We start from the raw sequence: 17,983 nt of genomic DNA, 5'->3' as shown, positions 1-17,983 counted from the left end.
GACCAATGTTGAAATAGCGGGTGGAGAGAAAACTCTACAAGGCGATATGGACTGAAAAGGACACCATTGTGGTTCTAAAGCGAGGCATTTCAGTAATTTCAACACAATGTGTGATGGAAAGGGAGCCAAGATGGCGTTGGAAGAGAGCTAGTTCAAGGCTGCAGCTTATTGGTCAGTAGGCGGGCTCTAAACTGCAGCTTCACTCAGCTGATCTCTCCCTACTTCACGTCCCCTTTTTTTTCTGAGTTGTTTTTTTGCACAGATGAGCTGCTGTGCAGAGACTGGAGGGTTTTCTTGTTTGTCTGTTTTATACCTATAGCTGTTAAGTCATCCGTTCTGTCGTTAACCCTCGGATTTATGTCGGTAGGTGGTTGGTTAGTTAGTTAGTGTAGTATTATCAAGCTCGTGCATTTGTTTTTGAGTGGACATCAAAAAATAAATTATACCAAATTCGTGGAAAATACATAAAAAACTGGATCTTCTACTATATTAGAATAAAACATTAGATATGCTTATTTAAGTCGTTGTTGTTACGCTTATCCGTTCGCTATGTTGTTGAAAGAAAACCAGGTCAGCTTAAGTGTTTTCACGTCTGTAACGGACTCAAGTGATGAACCGATTCGAGCTGCGGTTCCTCCGTCTGTGGAGCTCGGACTCACCATTGTTTATACCATCCTATATTCGCTACTTTTTGTGTTTGTTTACTTGCAACTTTGGCTCATTTTGCGTTATGGACACAAGCGCTTCAGCTACCAGAGTGTCTTTCTTTTTCTCTGTTTGCTGTGGTCAGCGCTAAGGACTACATTATTTTCATTCTACTTCAAGAACGTTGTCCAAGCAAACCAGTTGCAGCCTTTGCCTTACTGGCTGTTGTACTGTTTTCCAGTATGCCTCCAATTTTTCACTCTGTGTCTGCTCAATCTTTATTTTGCACAGGTAAGTGCATGTTGATACATTTTCTGATGTTGCAATGTCATGTTTTTTATGTACACACAATCTGTCATACGTCATCTTTATTATAGGCCTATCAACTAAACATGTTTATCATGTTTTTTTGTACGTGTAATTTATCATGCTTACATTTATGAGTAAAGAGTGTGTCTCCAGACAATATGCCTATAGGGCCATTTCCATGTAAAAGGACCCATGAGCACCAACATGTAAAGTTCACAGGCGCATGACAAATTGGGTGTCAATTGAAAGCTGAGTCTGTATTTTTGAGAAATTAAGGCAAATATACATTTTTCAACTGTTTTCCATCCCAAAAAATACAAATAACAAACGGTTTTGAATTCTTGTCAGACAGATGGAAAAGGAGTCTTATAAAAAAAACACCACAACAAATTTTAAAAGATATTAGAATACATCAATACATATCTTGAAGATATTGTCTCATTTGTCTCATTTATCTCCCTCATGAGGAGGGAGGATAATGAAAGTTCACATAAGTAAAGGTAGACCTATCAATCAGTTCTAGTGTTTTTACTAATATCGACTTTGTTTATTAATTATTAAGTGATTAAAATCGGTAACAAAATTTTAGAAAAATTGCTAGCTACAATGGGAAATCATAGAAGTCACAAGCCATAGTTGGGCCATCTCCTTTCCACTGGCATAGTACTGTCATGTTCAGCTGAAAACTGTTTTCTTTCTCTTTCTGTCATCTGATGGTCAAAGCAAGAGTGTGAACAGTCTAGACAGCCCCTCTCTCTAATTAATGCCACCTCTCCCAGCTCTTACTAACACCTTTTTATTTTTTTTATTTCACCTTTATTTAACCAGGTAGGCCAGTTGAGAACAAGTTTTCATTTACAACTGACCAAGATAAAGCAAAGCAGTGTGACAAAAACAACAACACAGAGTTACACATAAACAAACGTACAGTCAATAGCACAATAGAAAATAAAAATATAAAAATCTATGTACAGTGTGTGCAAATGTAGAACAGTTAGGAGGTAGGCACCTACCCATGAGATCCCTCTCTTTCCATTTACTGTAAGCAGCATCCTCACCCACTGAGCACCGACCAACACCGGATATCCATACATTTTGAAAAGTTGTTGAAATTTGGTCAGTCCGCCCTGGTTTTGATTCCAACAGTAAAGTACAGTAGAGTAGAGCGCAGTACAGCACATTAAAGAAAAGTATAGTTCAGTACTGTACCGTAAAGAAAAGTAGAATATACTTCAGTACAGTACTGTAGTGTAGAATAGAGTGGAGATCAGTAGAGTTGAGTATACTATAATGTACTGTAATGAACTATACTTTACTTGACCTTCCTGTACTGAACCCTACTGTGCTGTACTCTACTCTACTGAGCTCTGCTGTGCTGTACTTTTTTAGTGGTGGAGCTCATTAAAATAATAGAAAGTGTGTAGAATAATACCCAAATATACAAAGGAGTATATTGCATATTTCTACCTTTGTCTACCTATTTAGGATACATCACTAACAACTGGAAAAATAGTCTCAAAACTAACCTATAGTCATTTGCAGGAAAATCCAGTTCAAAAGAGTCCTTTGCAGACTAAAACCAACCCTGCTATCATGACTATTCACCTGGTTCCCACAGCCAAAACCTAGCTTCCAATCAGCTCTTCTTCACACTGTAGGCTACAGCAGTCACTCTCATGCACCCTTTCTCTTGTCTTTGTTCCACTGTGTACTGACTCACTGCGCACAGCAGCAACAACAACCCTCAAACCTGTAAGACAATCCCTACTGTGTCCCAGAGCAGTACTGGCATCCTCTGTGTGGCATATGTCCATCGCTTGGAGAGGAGCAAAGAGAGGGGTGTGTGAATGGTTTTTCTCTCCCCAAGTCTCAGCAAAGCAAAGCTTCTCTTGCTCGAGTGAAAGGCTGCAAGTGCACTGATACTGCCACAAGGTGGCATTTAAACACGGTAGCCAATCAGAAGCATAACATCACCCCTTTCTTTGTCCTGTACTATTCCAGTCACACAAAAAGGGGTTTGTAGGCAGCGAGCAGTATAGGAGCAAAGCGCTCTAGCCCTCTGCCTCACATATAGCATAGATCATCTGAAGTCTCTCAAATGTATCTGCCAAATATAGACCCTTTCTTGTAAAGATGGATAAGGATGGTCATAGTGTATTGGAGGGGTTGTTGTGTGAGGGAGATGGGGGATCGCACCTGGAGGCATCCTATTACCTTTGGCAGTGACCTTCATCATCTGTTCAATGTATGTTCGTCATGAGTTTATGAGGACAATCCGTGGAATATCCCTTGGTACCTGCTGTTGCAATTTTCAAATAACACATGCCCCAATTAGTTGATGATTTGTGTTTACAGTCCGTATGGTGCATCATGTTGACAGTTCTGATTGAAATAGGTCATCTGTGGGTAACACTATAATATACCTAGGTAATTGTGGTAATTCAGTAAAGTTGGTGATTTGCTAATTTTTTCTTTGTTCTGACATTAGGGCCGGGACGATATCAGTATCGCGACAAGGAAACAAAACACGAAGTGTATTTAACTTCTTTAGGAAAACAGCCCCTAATGTCGGAAACACACTTCATTATGTTCTCATCCATAGTCAGTTATTTATTTTCCTGGTTTTGAAGGACCAAAGAGTTAGGTCTGCTTCGTGTTTTCATTTTTGCCATGGAAAAAATATTGCAGCACTGGTATCGTCACAGCCCTATCTGACATGGCATTCCATCAAGGGGAGGCTAGGTCTGGAGTTGTTGCCATAAGGTGTGTGTGTTGACTGTTTCACAGACAAGTCAGGTGTCAAGGCTTTTTTGTCCTCTTTTCCGATGACACAGCCATGCATGAGGTGTCATGTGCTTTTGTATTCCCCTTGTAAAAGTCTACCTCCATCCATACTCCCTCTCCCTCCTCCCCTCCCACCTCATCCCAGGAGATGGGGGTGAAGTGATAAACAATTAATTTGTCAGATTACACTTTCAGCAACTCTCCTGGTTGTGTGGCAGAAACACATTATGGCTTGCTGTGCCTTGAATACCAACTGTTTACATTAAACAACCATTCCCCGATGCATGTGATCTGTGCAAATTGCTGTCTGGCCTAATGCATGCATTGCCGGAGCCTGGCTGGCTGCTGTGTGATATTACAGTTAAACTGACATGTGACTTATGCAACAGTGAAAAGAGCAGAGAGAAAAAACAAGGGAGAGAGAGGGGGAGGCGAGAGAGAGACAGCAAAATGGTACCATCTTGACTAAAGACTCTTTGTCATCAAAAAGTGTGTCATTCTCTGCCCAAACTGGGAAATATTGATTGCAACTTTTAGGGGATTCACTCTTTTTCAAACTCCAGAGAATAAACAAGTGTGTAACAAGTTAGCTGGTGTGTCCTTGCAAAGATAATGTGTTCCGACTGGATATCGCTATGCAAGCCCTGGCGATATAAATGATCTGAGAGTGGAAGATTGAAGAAAAACAGGAGACTACTCGAACTCCAACACAGACAAGTGGTCTCACGAAGATTTCTGCACCACCATTGACTGATTGGAGCGGTGTTGAACGTTGTACGGTGTCGTAATGTTTAACTATCTAGGCCAGAGTTGGCACTATGGCACAGTATTGGCAGCCAAAGCCCTATGAATTCTACAGACCTGACTGTGGGATACGCTCCGCGGTGAAGTTTACCCTACATTTTAAGATCAGCTTCCCCTCCCCAATCCAAATCTGGGGAAACGCTAAATTGACCCAAGATCTGCGTATTGGGGTAACTTCACCCTACATACATCGGCCATATAGGTGCATGTCTCTGCTACCTCTTTGGTAGCCTCTGCTTATGCTCCCGAGAGTGGCATGAATGTGACTGTCTGGCCGCAGGTGTTGCACAAACGTTTGTGTAACATTACACCCGTCATGTGCATGTGACCTGTGACTCAGACAGTATGGGCCATGTGTGGAGCGTCATCTGCATCTGACTCAACAACCTTTCCACCATGAGTTTCCTGTTCCTCACAACCTAAATCTCCTTTCTTTCTTTCGAATGTCTCTCTGTTGTTTTCTCCCTCCGTCTCGATCTCTTTCTCTCGCTCCCTCTTTTAGTCGCTCACTCTCGCTCTCTCTCTCTCTCTTGCTCTTTCTCTCCCAGTGTCTCTTGTTCTCTCTCTCCCCTCTGTGAGTGATGGAGAGAAGGCTGGGAAATGGGGCCTGTCTGTTTTTCTCTGTTTGTCTGCCCCCGGTTGGACAAACAGGTTTTTCTTGGTAGCAAGAGGACCATGCATTGAAAACAGAGGCCCTTCCAGGTCTCAGTGTTTTTGTCTGTCAGATTATCGTGTTCAAGTTCCAGTCAAATGGTTTTTACAGCCTGACCCCAAGTCATGAATGAAACTGGGTTAAGGCCAGTTGTCAAAGCCAGCGCTAGACCCTGAGGACACAATAGAATGGTGCATTCCTCTGACTTGAAGTCATGACCCTGCATATCTTCACAATACTGAACTCATATAACCTACGGTTCGAACTCTTGCAAACATCTGTCTGCTGAAATCTGCAATGCATTCATTAGGGACAAAATGTTATGAAACAGAGTAAAATGGGGAGGTGCCTGAACTTCTCCAATAAGAACACTGCTTTTTTTGTTTGTTTTTAATGCAAAGTGTTGTGTGACAGTGTGCCCTACTGAACACAACCCAGATGTATTAACCCAATGGGCTTCCTTTCCTATTGCATCAGTGGCATAGTATCCTTCATTATGCTCAAAATACTTTTTCTCATCTACTACTCTCAACTTTTGCCCTCAACTGAAAGCTTCTAAAGTTTAGATGTGTTCCTCTGTGTCTTAATTGGTAGAGCATGGCGCTTGAAACTTCAGGATTGTGTGTTCGATTCCCGCTGGGGCCACTCATACAGAAAATGTATTCACGCATAACTGTAAGTCACTTTGGATAAAAGTGTCAGCTAAATGGCATATATTAATCGATATTATTTATAAAGCTGTTACTACAATCATAATAACTTTTTTTTAATAACATACGTTTTTGAGAAATCTGCGTAGACACATCTCCCAGATGTGATACCTCAGTATACATTGATCTTTACCTTAGAGTCAGTCCACTGTGATTGACTGAAGGATTACATTACATTAACCCTTTACACTCATGGAAATTGGCATATATGGATAAGGCAACATTTTAAATGTTTCTAACAGAATAAATAGAAAATGCACTTGGAGATTATGGGGAAATTATTAGACCAAAGATTACACTGTTGATTTTATGTGCATTTTACACTGTACTTATTGAAGCATTTTTCAATAACAAAATCTGAAAATACTCTGGATACATTCAGTAATATAATAAGAATATTCCTTGAAATTGTGGGGTAGTTGCAACATAAGAAAAAAACTATTACAAGGGTTTGAGTGAGAGGACTAACTGGTTTCTCCAAGTGGCTACACATCTCTCCAAATGGCACAGTTCCTACGTAATTTTAATGCACTTTTATGACTCGAGGAAAGAAAGAACCTTAAAATATAAGGGGCTTTTTTTTTTGCTCTACTAGCTTTGCTGTTGAGGAACTGAAACAAGCACATTGTAGTTTTTTTGTAGGGAACACAGCTCTGTATCCCCACCATAACACAATTGCTGTTGTTGTTTACTCAATGCAAAAACATTCCATTATAAATCTTAATCTGGGTCAGGTGGGCATAATTTCAACTATTGCCAACATGACTAGCTAAATTATAGAATACAATCTTTTTTTATGGTATTTTACAGATCTTACAGTTTTAGGCTTTCACAAGGTACTTAACGGAGTCATGAGGGCATTCAAGTGCGTGTTCCGCGACTAACTTTCTTCACAATATGGCTCATTCTGTTCAGGACAACCCAGGGTATGACGCATGTCATTCTATTGACTGTACATCATTCATAGCGATCATAAATGTTTATACTATAAATTAAATGAGTTAAAATTTTGAAATGTGAAATGCACATTTGTACTCACCGGTGTTTGGTTTGCTTGCATGACATCAAAGCGGTATTTATTATAATCCTTAACGTCAGAACACATCAACTCCTCTCGATTTACTGCATTGCCCTCACTCAGATAGCAACAATGGGGATGGGGGCATCTTTTTGTTGCGCTTGGTACACACATTTAGAATGGCTCAGTTGAAACCCTGTAAAGTGGACAGACTGAGCTCTGACATCATATATATAGTATGTCACTGTGTTCCAATTGAGGCACATTTCAATGACCAAATCTGCCATTTTTAACCTGTGTACAAGATGACAGGGGCTGTGAGTGTAAAGGGCTACGGGATGCTTCTGCAGTTCTGAATGGCTTGTTCATCCTCATAGAGAGGGAAAAGGTCAACAGGAAATGATGTGTTAAGCCCCTGTAAATCTGTCAGAGAACCACCGAGACTGCCAGGGATAAAGAGGGTAATTTAGTTGAAGAAGCTTATTTTTTTTTAGCTGAGTCATCAGACGGACGATTTACCAAAAGTGTGAATGTGGGCTTTCTCACAGTTAACCCATAGTTATATAAAAGTTATGCCAAGACTCCCTGCCTAGTGACACAATAGAAGATAGGGCAACGCTTGATAATCAGTTGAATATTTGAATCAGCTGTGTAGTGCTAGGGCCTAAAACAAAATGTGCATCCCTTTGGGTCCCGAGAATCGAGTTTGGGAAACCCTGAGAGAAGGCATTTTTCTGCCGTGGCGTAGGTAACTGTTTTGTGTTTGTATTACTATGCAATATATACATTTTTATATAATATATATATTTTTAACTTTTTACCGCTTTTTCTCCCCAATTTTGTCATATCCAATTGGTAGTTACAGTCTTGCTGAAACTCCCGTACAGACTCGGGCCACTTGTGTGTCGCCTCATGGGTCTCCCGGTCGCGGCCCGGGATCAAACCCGGATCTGTAGTGATGCTTCAAGCAAGCACTGCAGTGCCTTAGACTGCTGCGCCACATGGGAGGCCTATTACTATACAATATTGATCGAAGATGATTTTATTTCAATAGATATGGGCCATTCTACAGAAGTGATGCACATTTTGATCCTATTTTTCCCCTACAAAATCAGCACACACATCTTCCATCATATGTCAGGTAGACATAAATACTACTCACACACTTAGTTTGTGTTGCATATTTGAAATATTTACCTGAATTCCTTACCACCCCACTAAATTTGTCAATATCGAAACAACATAGTGAAAAAGTTGCAATAAAGGGAGAACCATGCACAGTAGTGATCATTTTGATGCCCAATGTAGCCATTTTTATCTCAATATCAAATAATTTCTGGGTAACAATTAAGTGCCTTACTGATTATTTTCAATCAAAATGGTGAAAAAGAAACATATTATTTTTTGCTAGGTACTTAATTGAGAGAAAACAAATGCCTGCATTGGACATTCAAGGGTAGTCAACTGGGTTGTCAGTGAATATTGTCTTCTCCTTCAAATTGGATTGCCTATGGTTTATAAACCAAAGACTAAGTTAATATTCAGGGTCATGCCAAGACCAAGATTTATACCATGACAATGATCCCATGATCCAGACCCAGTGAGTTGAGACCATGACAAGTTAAAGGCTGAATTTATGTGGTTGTAAGAAACTTAAGTAGAGTAAACTGAGTAAGAAGGATAACCTCATACAATGCAATGAAAATGAAATTCACCTGAGGTCCTGGTACCGCTTGATCTGTGGCAGCGTCCTGAAGTACGGAGTCAGGTGTTGTTGCCAGCCATAGCTTTCCACCAGCACTGTACCATCCTCTGTACCATCCTCCTGTCCAACCAGCTGTGGTATGTGAGATCAATAAAACTAGTTCCAATCATGTTGGAGGTCAGGAAGACACGCCGGGAGCCGGTGATCAAGGCACCTCCTTGCCATCCCCAGAGTCTCTGTAGGGTCTGTGGTAAACTATTCCTCCAACATCGTGTAGCACCCAACTGGGTGATGCCAGCTAAGCGCTGCTAGGTCGCCAAAGGATCACTGCACATCAGTTACTGGAAAAGTCTTGGAGTAACCACTTTGGACAATTTGCACAATTTCAACAAGATTTTACAATCTCCAAGCAAATTCTTCTGTTTTTCAAATGAAAACAATGGCTAAGTAGCTAGTTAGCTAACCTCTCAGTTATCTTAGCACACCAACTGACTAGCCAGTCTTAAAACTGTGGATCGATTATATTTATAATCAATACTAAATAAGCTAACAAAATAAATGAATAAAAAAAGACGTAATAATACTTAAAAACAATACACATTTACAGGAGCTCTCTGCCTAGGCTGCTACTATGGCGCCATGGCAACTATCAAACTCATAGATCCATCAAGGTGTTCCACGATTCAAAAAAAAGGTTGGGTACCACTGTTCTAGAGTTAGAACACTTTCCTGAATCCTGACATCTCTCTAACCTCCCTGCTGTCTGTTTTCTATTGAACTTCTGTATATCGGAGTTAGTCTCATTGAGAAAAAAAATCTGTTTTTCAAGAGTGACTGACCACTCTACCCACCCAATTCTCTTATGACCCAATTACAATTCTGTTTTTCACTACCATCCTAGAAGCAGTGCTTTCTCATGGATCTTCGCAGGATGTTTTAGTTTCCGATGAGACATCCAAGAAAAAAACCCTACCACCAATGTTCCCTCTAATCTTTTTTGGCATTGAGCAAATTTCAGGTCCCGCAATTTTAACATTTGCCAAGTAGGATACTGTAGCTGTTTGATCACAATGTAGGCCTACCAGAGTGGCCTACTGTAACGCTCCGGGTGTCGTGGGTGTGGAGTCAGACGCAGGAAACACTCACGCAACACTGGGTGCTCAAAACCAAATGCCCCAAACGCGGGGGACGAAAACAGTACAGCAGAATACACGACCAGGAACAAACACGTTCCTCTACTACATAACCGAAGGTCACAATAATTAATCCCGCACAAAGAAACAGGCGGGCCGGCTGTCTAATAAAGCCCAACTAATGACTCACTAACAGGTGCTAACAATAAACATACAAGGAGGGGGAGGAAAGACAATCAGTGGCAGCTAATAGGCCGGCGACGACGACCGCCGAGCGCCACCCGACCGGGAAGGGGAGCCACCCTCGGTCGGACTCGTGACACCTACCATCAAAAACAATGGAGAAAATGCACCCCATAACATTTTAACATGGAAATAGCTATTCTATCATTCAGCCTACAGTACCAGCCAATGTGTGGTGTTCAATGTACAGTAGACCTACATTCCATGAGACTTTTGAAAAAAACGTGCAGGGCTTGACATTAACCTGTTTGTCCACTTGTCCTTCAGACAAGGACGTGACTGAAAATGTTGTTGTTTAATGGAAGAAACCACTTTACAAAATAAAATGCATTATTATTCCCATACAATTATTTTACAGAGAATCAGACAAATTATGCTACCCTCTGCCTTTCTGTTATTCAAGCTTGTCTCAAAATACAACACTGCCGCTTTAAGACAAAAAAAAATATCTTTACCTGACTCACTTTTCAAAGATGTTTTTTTTCTCTTGTAGGAAGCAATGACTCCCCTATTGCTGACTGCAAATGATCTGTAACTGGGCTAATAAATCTTTAACTAGCAAAGGATATGAACAAAATGTGCACAGGTGGCTACATGCAAATGTTGCTTTGATCTCAAAACAAGTGCATCTACTAACGACCACAGCTGTAAACACAGTCCAGTTCAAAGTAAAGGGCACAGATCCATATATGGCAATTTTCATTTGCATATAGGCTTACTGCAGCTCTGATTGGTTATGCCGAATTGGTATACAGGCTGAGTCATACACAATAGAATCCTACTTCGATGCGTTAAGCCTTTTGTTTCGGTATGTTGCATTGAAAGTGACCAATATTGCATTGATTTGATCACAATGTCCACGGTTAAGGGAAATGTCGATAGTGTTAACTAACATGGAAAACTCGAGAAAGTTGAGTGAAGTTCAGTCTTGTGCTTCTCTCCATGGGCTGATATTTCCTCTGCACACGCGCACAGCTTAAAGGGGACATTGCCTACCATCTATGCTAAGAATCAGGTGACTTAGATTGACTGACAGACATTAACAAACCAATACCCAGTGTTGTAGACAAGTAATCCAAGCCCAGGAGTCTAAGAATTTAGTATCAGGCTGAAATACAAACAAAATGTTGCAATTGTTTCACTCTCAAAATGGAGTGGTGAACAAAATTCAGTGTGGATTCCCGGGTAGCTAGTCGAATAGAGGACAAGCAGGAATGACTAACAAAGGTGTTAGGGAGCATGTTTAAAAAATGTGTCCTGTTCAGATTTGTCCTGTTAAAAAATATATTTTTTTTGGGGGGGGGGGGGGGGGGTTCTCTGTAATACTACTAGCCACCTAGCAATTTTATGAAGTTGACTTTAGCTTGCCCACATAGGTTCCCAATCTCCCAACCTCATAACTAGCTACCAGTAAGCCATTTCAGGTTACCAATGATGTTAGAGTGGCAAGCTTGTCTAACTATCTTAGCTAGCATGCCTGCTGGCAAGGTTGGTAGACATGGTAGAAGCAAGCCATTGGTTAATGTACTCCCATTCCTTTCAATCGTTCACTGAGATTTTAGCAGAGTTGTAGAGAAGCATATTTAGTTTCTTTAAACATTTTAAAATAAACACCAGTCAGGAGGATACAAACCGCTCGAGGTATGCTTAGATATGCAGAAAAATCTACATTTTTGACATGGAATTAAGCATAATGATTATGGCTCTAGCGTGCAGGAAAGGGGTGTTTACATTAGTATTTTTTTTGCCAATTTAAGGACACGGGCCTAGCCCTGCCGAGTCATCCTCACGTACTTTGTGCCCTCACAGATTTTTAGGGTGCATGACGCCCTGACTACTAACCCTCCTTTCCCAGCTCTGTTGTCTGCCTCCCCATCAGCCCTCTCTCTATCTAGTCTGCAATCAGATTAGCATCAGGCTTTCTGCCTGGTTGGTTGACTGGCTGGCAGGCTGGAGAGACTGGGAAACCTCCACTACACAGGTGTTAATCCTTCCCCAAACCCCCCTCAACACACTGACACTGACTGACACAAGCACTCTGACACAGACATGAAGAGGAAAATTCAGATGCACACACACACACTTATACAGACATGTCCAGGAACATTCAGATACAGACCCATAAACTAGTACACGTTCTCTGAACTGGGTAATATTTCAACACATTATTACATTGCACACACACACAACACACAATACATGCTCATGAGCTCTGAACCTGGTCATTTGCAAGGTATGTATTTTAGAGCACACAACATTTTAGGTCCACACACACACACAAACACTTAACGATGCCCTCTCCAATAAATAACTGTCAGCATCAGGTGATGTGTAGAGTTCAGTGCCATGGAATCCGAACCCTCTCGTTCTCTCTCAAAGGTGTCAGGGAATTTCGACACAGACTGAATTTCACAGTTGTTCCCTAAGTGGACTAGCTCAGCACGTACCCACTCTTCTACCCTTCCCACATTTTGGAACTTCCTTCAGCCCTGGTCCTAGCTTCCATTTTTAGGGAATTCTGTTGAGGATACATACGGGTGTTTTGTGCCCCTATTTGACTATTTTCACCCTATTGTGCTGATCCGAGGTCGCACTATTGTGCTGACTCTGTTTTTGCTTCATATTATACTTTCCAGCATGGTTTCAGTAACTATGGTGGATGTGTGCAAGCCAGCGAAGTACAGCTTGGCTCGGCTTAGTATTGTGAAAAGAGTATTTGAGGTTCCTTTGCAAGAAGAGTTCAGTTTCTGGTTGTGCTGGGCATTCCCATAACAAATCGGGACAGTAAGGTAGACACTGGACACGCCTATAAGTGTTAGAATATAAATGCCAGACAAACTATTTTTGTGCACTTTTTTTGTACAGAAGTCAGTTTGTAGATTCTAATTAGAATCACGGTCCCTTGCAAGAGGATGAGTATCTAGAGCAGGGGTGTCAAAGTCAAATGGACGGAGGGCCAAATAAAAAAATCAGCTACAAGACGAGGGCCGGACTGTTCGAATGTTCATTGAAAAATTTTTAAATGACGCATATAGTCTAGTGAACCTAATTGAACCTACTGAAAACCTAACAAATATATTACAATATGATCAGATAAATAAAGCAATATTTTCTTATGGCTCTGTCAGTAATCTTTAATTTTCAACAGACACAAAAGACAAATTTCCTTTATATAAATATCCCCATAACATGAACATTAAATGAAAGAAACCGGTATTCAAGGCACCATCAGTAGACTATATTTTCTATTTTAGCAAAAGTGGGCTAAATTTACTTCAAAGAAAAAACAATAATAGCAATTTTCTATCATCCACTCAACTGAAATATTTTTAAAATATAATTGGATTGAAATACAAAAAAATAAAGTGCAAAAATCTATTAATCAAAAACAACACTTTGTTTAAGGAGAAGTAACATGCAGTGAAAACAAATATTAAATTTTAACTTTTAAACTTGAACTGAGTAAAAACTCTAAATATGTGATTGCACAGTAATGTTCACTTGTTTGAGGTTGAGGGTGATACTTGGTGGTGTCCCATCTTTTCCACAAGTTCATCAATGTTCGGGGTAAGGCTCTGAGCTGAAGAAATCCTCAGAATTGAGTGGAGGTGTTCAGCAGTAAGTCGACTTCTGTGTGATGTTTTGTTCAGGTTCATCAAAGAAAACAGTTGTTCACACAGGTATGTGCTGCCAAACATAGACAACGTTTGAGCAGCCTGGATGCGCAGCTGGGGCATTGTGCCGGGGAGGAAACGGGCGAACTCCGCAGCACCCACTGCCGCATATTTTGCCCTCAGTGCATCATTGCATTGGAGGTCAATCAACTCCATTTGGAGGTTTGGTGGTGAGCTTTCCACGTCAACAGCAAATGGGTTACCGAGCAGTTCCAACCTGCTTTTTTGTGCTTCAAAGTCAGCAAATCGGCGTCGAAAGTCAGCGGCAAGCATACCTATTTTATCAGCCAACTGTGTGCTCGGGAACGCACTGGTAGAGAGCTTCTCTTTCATGGTCTGGCAGCTGGGAAAGTGGCTCAAATTTTCTTTCCGCATCTGCGTCTCCCACAGAGTCAGTTTGGTTTTAAATGCCTTCACTGTACTGTACATATCAGAGATGACACGATCCCGACCCTGCAGCTGCAAGTTTATTGCATTCAGATGACTCGTAATGTCACACAGAAAAGCCATTTCACACAGAAACATTTCGTCTCGGAGTTGTGTTGTGTCTTTCCCTTTGCTGTCCAAGAACAGACAAATCTCCTCACGAAGCTCGAAACATCTTTGAAGCACCTTTCCCTGGCTTAGCCATCGCACCTCTGTGTGATAAGGCAAATCACCATGCTCCGTTTCTAACTCCGTCAGAAATGCCTTGAACTGGCGGTGATTCAAACCTTTGGCTCTGATAAAGTTAACTGTGCGCGTGATGATGCTCATTACATGCTCCATTTTCAAGGCTTTACCGCACAACGCTTCCTGGTGTATGATACAATGATAAGCTGTCAGCTCACCTGTCGCGTTTTCCTCTTGCATCTTTTCCCGTATCTTCGCCACCAGTCCGCTCCTGTGTCCACACATCGCAGGTGCTCCGTCGGTTGTCAAACCCACGAGTTTTTCCCAAGGCAGCTCCATCTCATTTACACATCTTGACACCTCTTCATACAAATCATGCCCCGTAGTTGTGCCATGCATAGGACGTAAAGCCAAAAACTCCTCTGTCACGCTTAGGTTGGAGTCCACTCCGCGGATGAAAATTGACAACTGGGCAATGTCAGAAATGTCGGTGCTCTCATCCACAGCCAAGGAATATGCAATAAAATCTTTTCCCTTTTTCACAAGCTGCTCTTTTAGATTGATGGACAACTGGTCTACTCTCTCGGCAATGGTGTTTCTGCTCAGACTCACATTTAAAAAGAGTTGCCTTTTTTCTGGGCAAACTTCGTCACAAACTTTAATCATGCAGTTTTTGATGAAATCCCCCTCCGTAAATGGCCGGGCTGATTTAGCGATCTCTTCTGCCAAAATAAAACTGGCCTTGACAGCAGCCTGGCCTTGTGATTTGGCTTTTTTGAACAGAGCCTGTCGAGATTTGAGGCCTCGTTTTAATTCCTCTGCCTTTTGTAGCCTTTGTTCCATGTCCATATTCTTGTTTTTGTCCGCGTGTTTCGTTTCATAATGTCGTCTCAGATTATACTCTTTCAGTACCGCCACACTTTCTCCACACAGAAGACACACAGGTTTTCCAGCTACCTTCGTGAACATATACTCCGACTCCCACCTTGTTTGAAACCCCCGGTTCTCAGTATCCACCTTCCGTTTTGCCATTTTTGATGGGTATCTGAAAGTTAATTTTACTGTGATGCTGACGACTGCTGTGCCAATAAATATTGAAATGAAGCAGCCTACTGCTCGGTGCGTCACCTTTGCATTGTGGGAAATGTAGTATTGGTTCGTGTAAAAGATCTGCGGGCTGCCGGCTTGCTGCGGGCCGGTTCTAATAATAAATCAAGATCATCCCAGGGGCCGTAAAAAACCTTCTTGCGGGCCGGATGTGGCCCGCGGGCCTTGACTCTGACATATGTGATCTAGAGAAACACAAACGTATACACAATGAAGAGAGCTGAGTGCTTGCAAAGCTGTCAACAAGAGTACAGATGGACTATCCAAATAAAGTGTTACCTGTTTGTTTTATACTTGGAGTGTGTGAATATTGAAGCCTTCAAGGTGTGTGTGTTTGTGTGTGTTGCTTGCTATAATTCTTGATTCGCAGTGGCCGTTGATTCACTCAAAATGTGTCAAATATCTAGTAAGGCGTGTCACTCAACTGTCCATAGTGTCAATGACAAGCACTCTCCCTCTTCTTTGCTCACACATTATTTTTCTCTCTCATTCTCTCTATATTGCTCTCGCGCACACACACACACAGAGAGATATAGCTCTGCCAGGGGAAGAAGTGTTGGGAACCCATTGTACAGGCACTTCACCACTAAGTCAGATATCAAAGATCCCCCAGACAGAGCTCCGCTAGGGTGACCAGTGATACTGATAATAACAGCGTGAAATGGCCTGCTTTGAAGACCATTGATATGGGAGAAGCATCTGTGAGAGAATGTTTTCTGGATCTCTGTCATCATGATGGCTGCCTTTTCTGTGGCAGTGTCCTTTTTGATGATGTTTTGTTAGAATCTCTGTTAGAGATTCAGAGCAACATTGCCATAATGCAAAATAATTGTGCATAGCGCAAAAATGATGAAACTATAAAAATGTCACCCCCAGAATTTGAAAGGCTGCTATTTTGTCACATGGCACAGTCCGAGACAGCCACATTCGACTAGAAATACACATAGAGGACAGTTTCCTTGCCTTGTTAACATTATTCTCATGTTGTGTAAACTGCTGTATCGAGGGATGTGTTAATAGGCCCCATGATGGCTCTGTGCTCTACTCTTTTTGCTCTGGGACTGCTTCATCAGTGAAGATTAGAAAGAAGGGAAGGGACACAGCGGTTCAGAGGTGGAGGAGAGTAAAGAGCAGAGGGAAGAGGAGAAGAGTCTATCTCCCCCGCTGCTCCCCCTCTCTTCATCTGGCTTCCAGCCAGCCCCACAAATTTAGCCAAGATTTTAGGCCTATCTGGGCACGCCTCAGTTGTAGACACTGACTGATAATTTCTCAACAAGCCTCTGTGGCAGAATGCCAAGGCACTGTCACTAGAGACCTTAACCCCATCGGCGTCTGCGTCCCCCAACGGTCAGTCCGCAGACGTTGCAGAACGGTTGGGGTCTCCTTTGTCCCCAGAATTGTACCCTTTTCACACTATTGTGCTGTCCCAAACTGTACTGGCTTGGATATTTTATTTTGTCGATGTCAGCAACTATGGTGGACCGTGGCTGTGTAATCAGGGCAGCCCAGTACAGCTTGGTTGGGCTCGGCTCTGTTCAGTTCGGTAGTGTGAAAAGTATTTTGAAGACCTAATACTGATTGCATGTATTCAATGCTTTACCCCCTTTCGTAGCCCAACAGCAGGGCACCCACCTTTTGATTCATGTTGGTGTCTATTTCTATCTGTTTTGAGTGACACTGCTGCCACCACATGCTTTTCTGTGCTCCTCAGCAATATCAATGTGTGAATGTTTAATGATGAGTAAACTGTTATTAACAATGTGTCCCTTCTCTGTCTCCCCAGGTAATGTTTAAAGCCAAAGCAAAATATTCTCCGGAGCTCAACAAATACAAGTTAGTGGAATTTTTGCTGACTCCGAGTCTGGGTTAGTCTAACTGAGTTTATACTGATTGGGGTGAGGCGAGGGACAATGCAGGGGAGAGAATGTTGGGCAGGAGGGCATCAAATGGCCAATAACCCAAATGAAAGCTGGTGTATGGGAATGGACAGTGTTTTCTGAAAACGATGCCATGAGAGTTGAAATGCCATGGCTGTTTGAAAAGACACACAATAAAGTCTTATGGTGGGACCTTGTCAAATCCCCCCCCCAAACCTCCGAAATGTACCAGTCATCTGTAGCGAGGTGTCGTTTTAATGTCATATGTTGAACAATGTTGAACATCCTTTTACTCTCCGTCCGTCTATTATGGACTACTGAGTTCCTCACACTGGGCACCATCATGTAAGGTAGTGTGTTATTACTATGAAATTATTAATGGGGTACCAGTACTTTCACTGTCATCTGTTACTAAGTGATAAGGGTTGATGCATTACAGTTGCTACCATTTCTTCCAATTGCAAATGACTCAATGGGAATAACATAACATGAAAATGACACTCTAGTACGTTCTTACTAGAATGGGATCGATCAAACCTTTGGTGACAACATGGCTCTCGTTCAGATACTTAAACTAAAACAGATACTAAATATACTAAAACAGATACTAAAACAGTTTGCGATCTTCCGGCGCCGACAGAGATGGCCGCCTCGCTTCGCGTTCCTAGGAAACTATGCAGTTTTTTGTTTTTTTACGTGTTATTTCTTAC

General features: G+C 41.7%; 1 protein-coding gene across 1 annotated transcript in view; it reads left to right on the top strand.

Annotated features, from left to right (window-relative positions):
• The first annotated feature begins 24 nt into the window (after positions 1-24).
• The window catches only part of LOC139374944 (G protein-coupled receptor 137Ba-like), a 43,017-nt gene continuing 25,058 nt past the window's right edge, over positions 25-17,983 (top strand). Inside the window, exons 1-2 of the mRNA XM_071116204.1 lie at positions 25-936; positions 17,180-17,229. Of these exons, the coding sequence (XP_070972305.1) occupies positions 550-936; positions 17,180-17,229 (437 nt within the window). The 5' untranslated portion in view covers positions 25-549. The remainder of the gene's footprint in view (positions 937-17,179; positions 17,230-17,983) is intronic.

The sequence above is a fragment of the Oncorhynchus clarkii genome, chromosome 19, assembly GCF_045791955.1.
Source record: "Oncorhynchus clarkii lewisi isolate Uvic-CL-2024 chromosome 19, UVic_Ocla_1.0, whole genome shotgun sequence".
NCBI classification, from domain to species: Eukaryota; Metazoa; Chordata; class Actinopteri; order Salmoniformes; family Salmonidae; genus Oncorhynchus; species Oncorhynchus clarkii.
The sequence above is the reverse complement of the archived record's forward strand: the minus strand, read 5'-3'. Positions and strand labels throughout refer to the sequence as shown.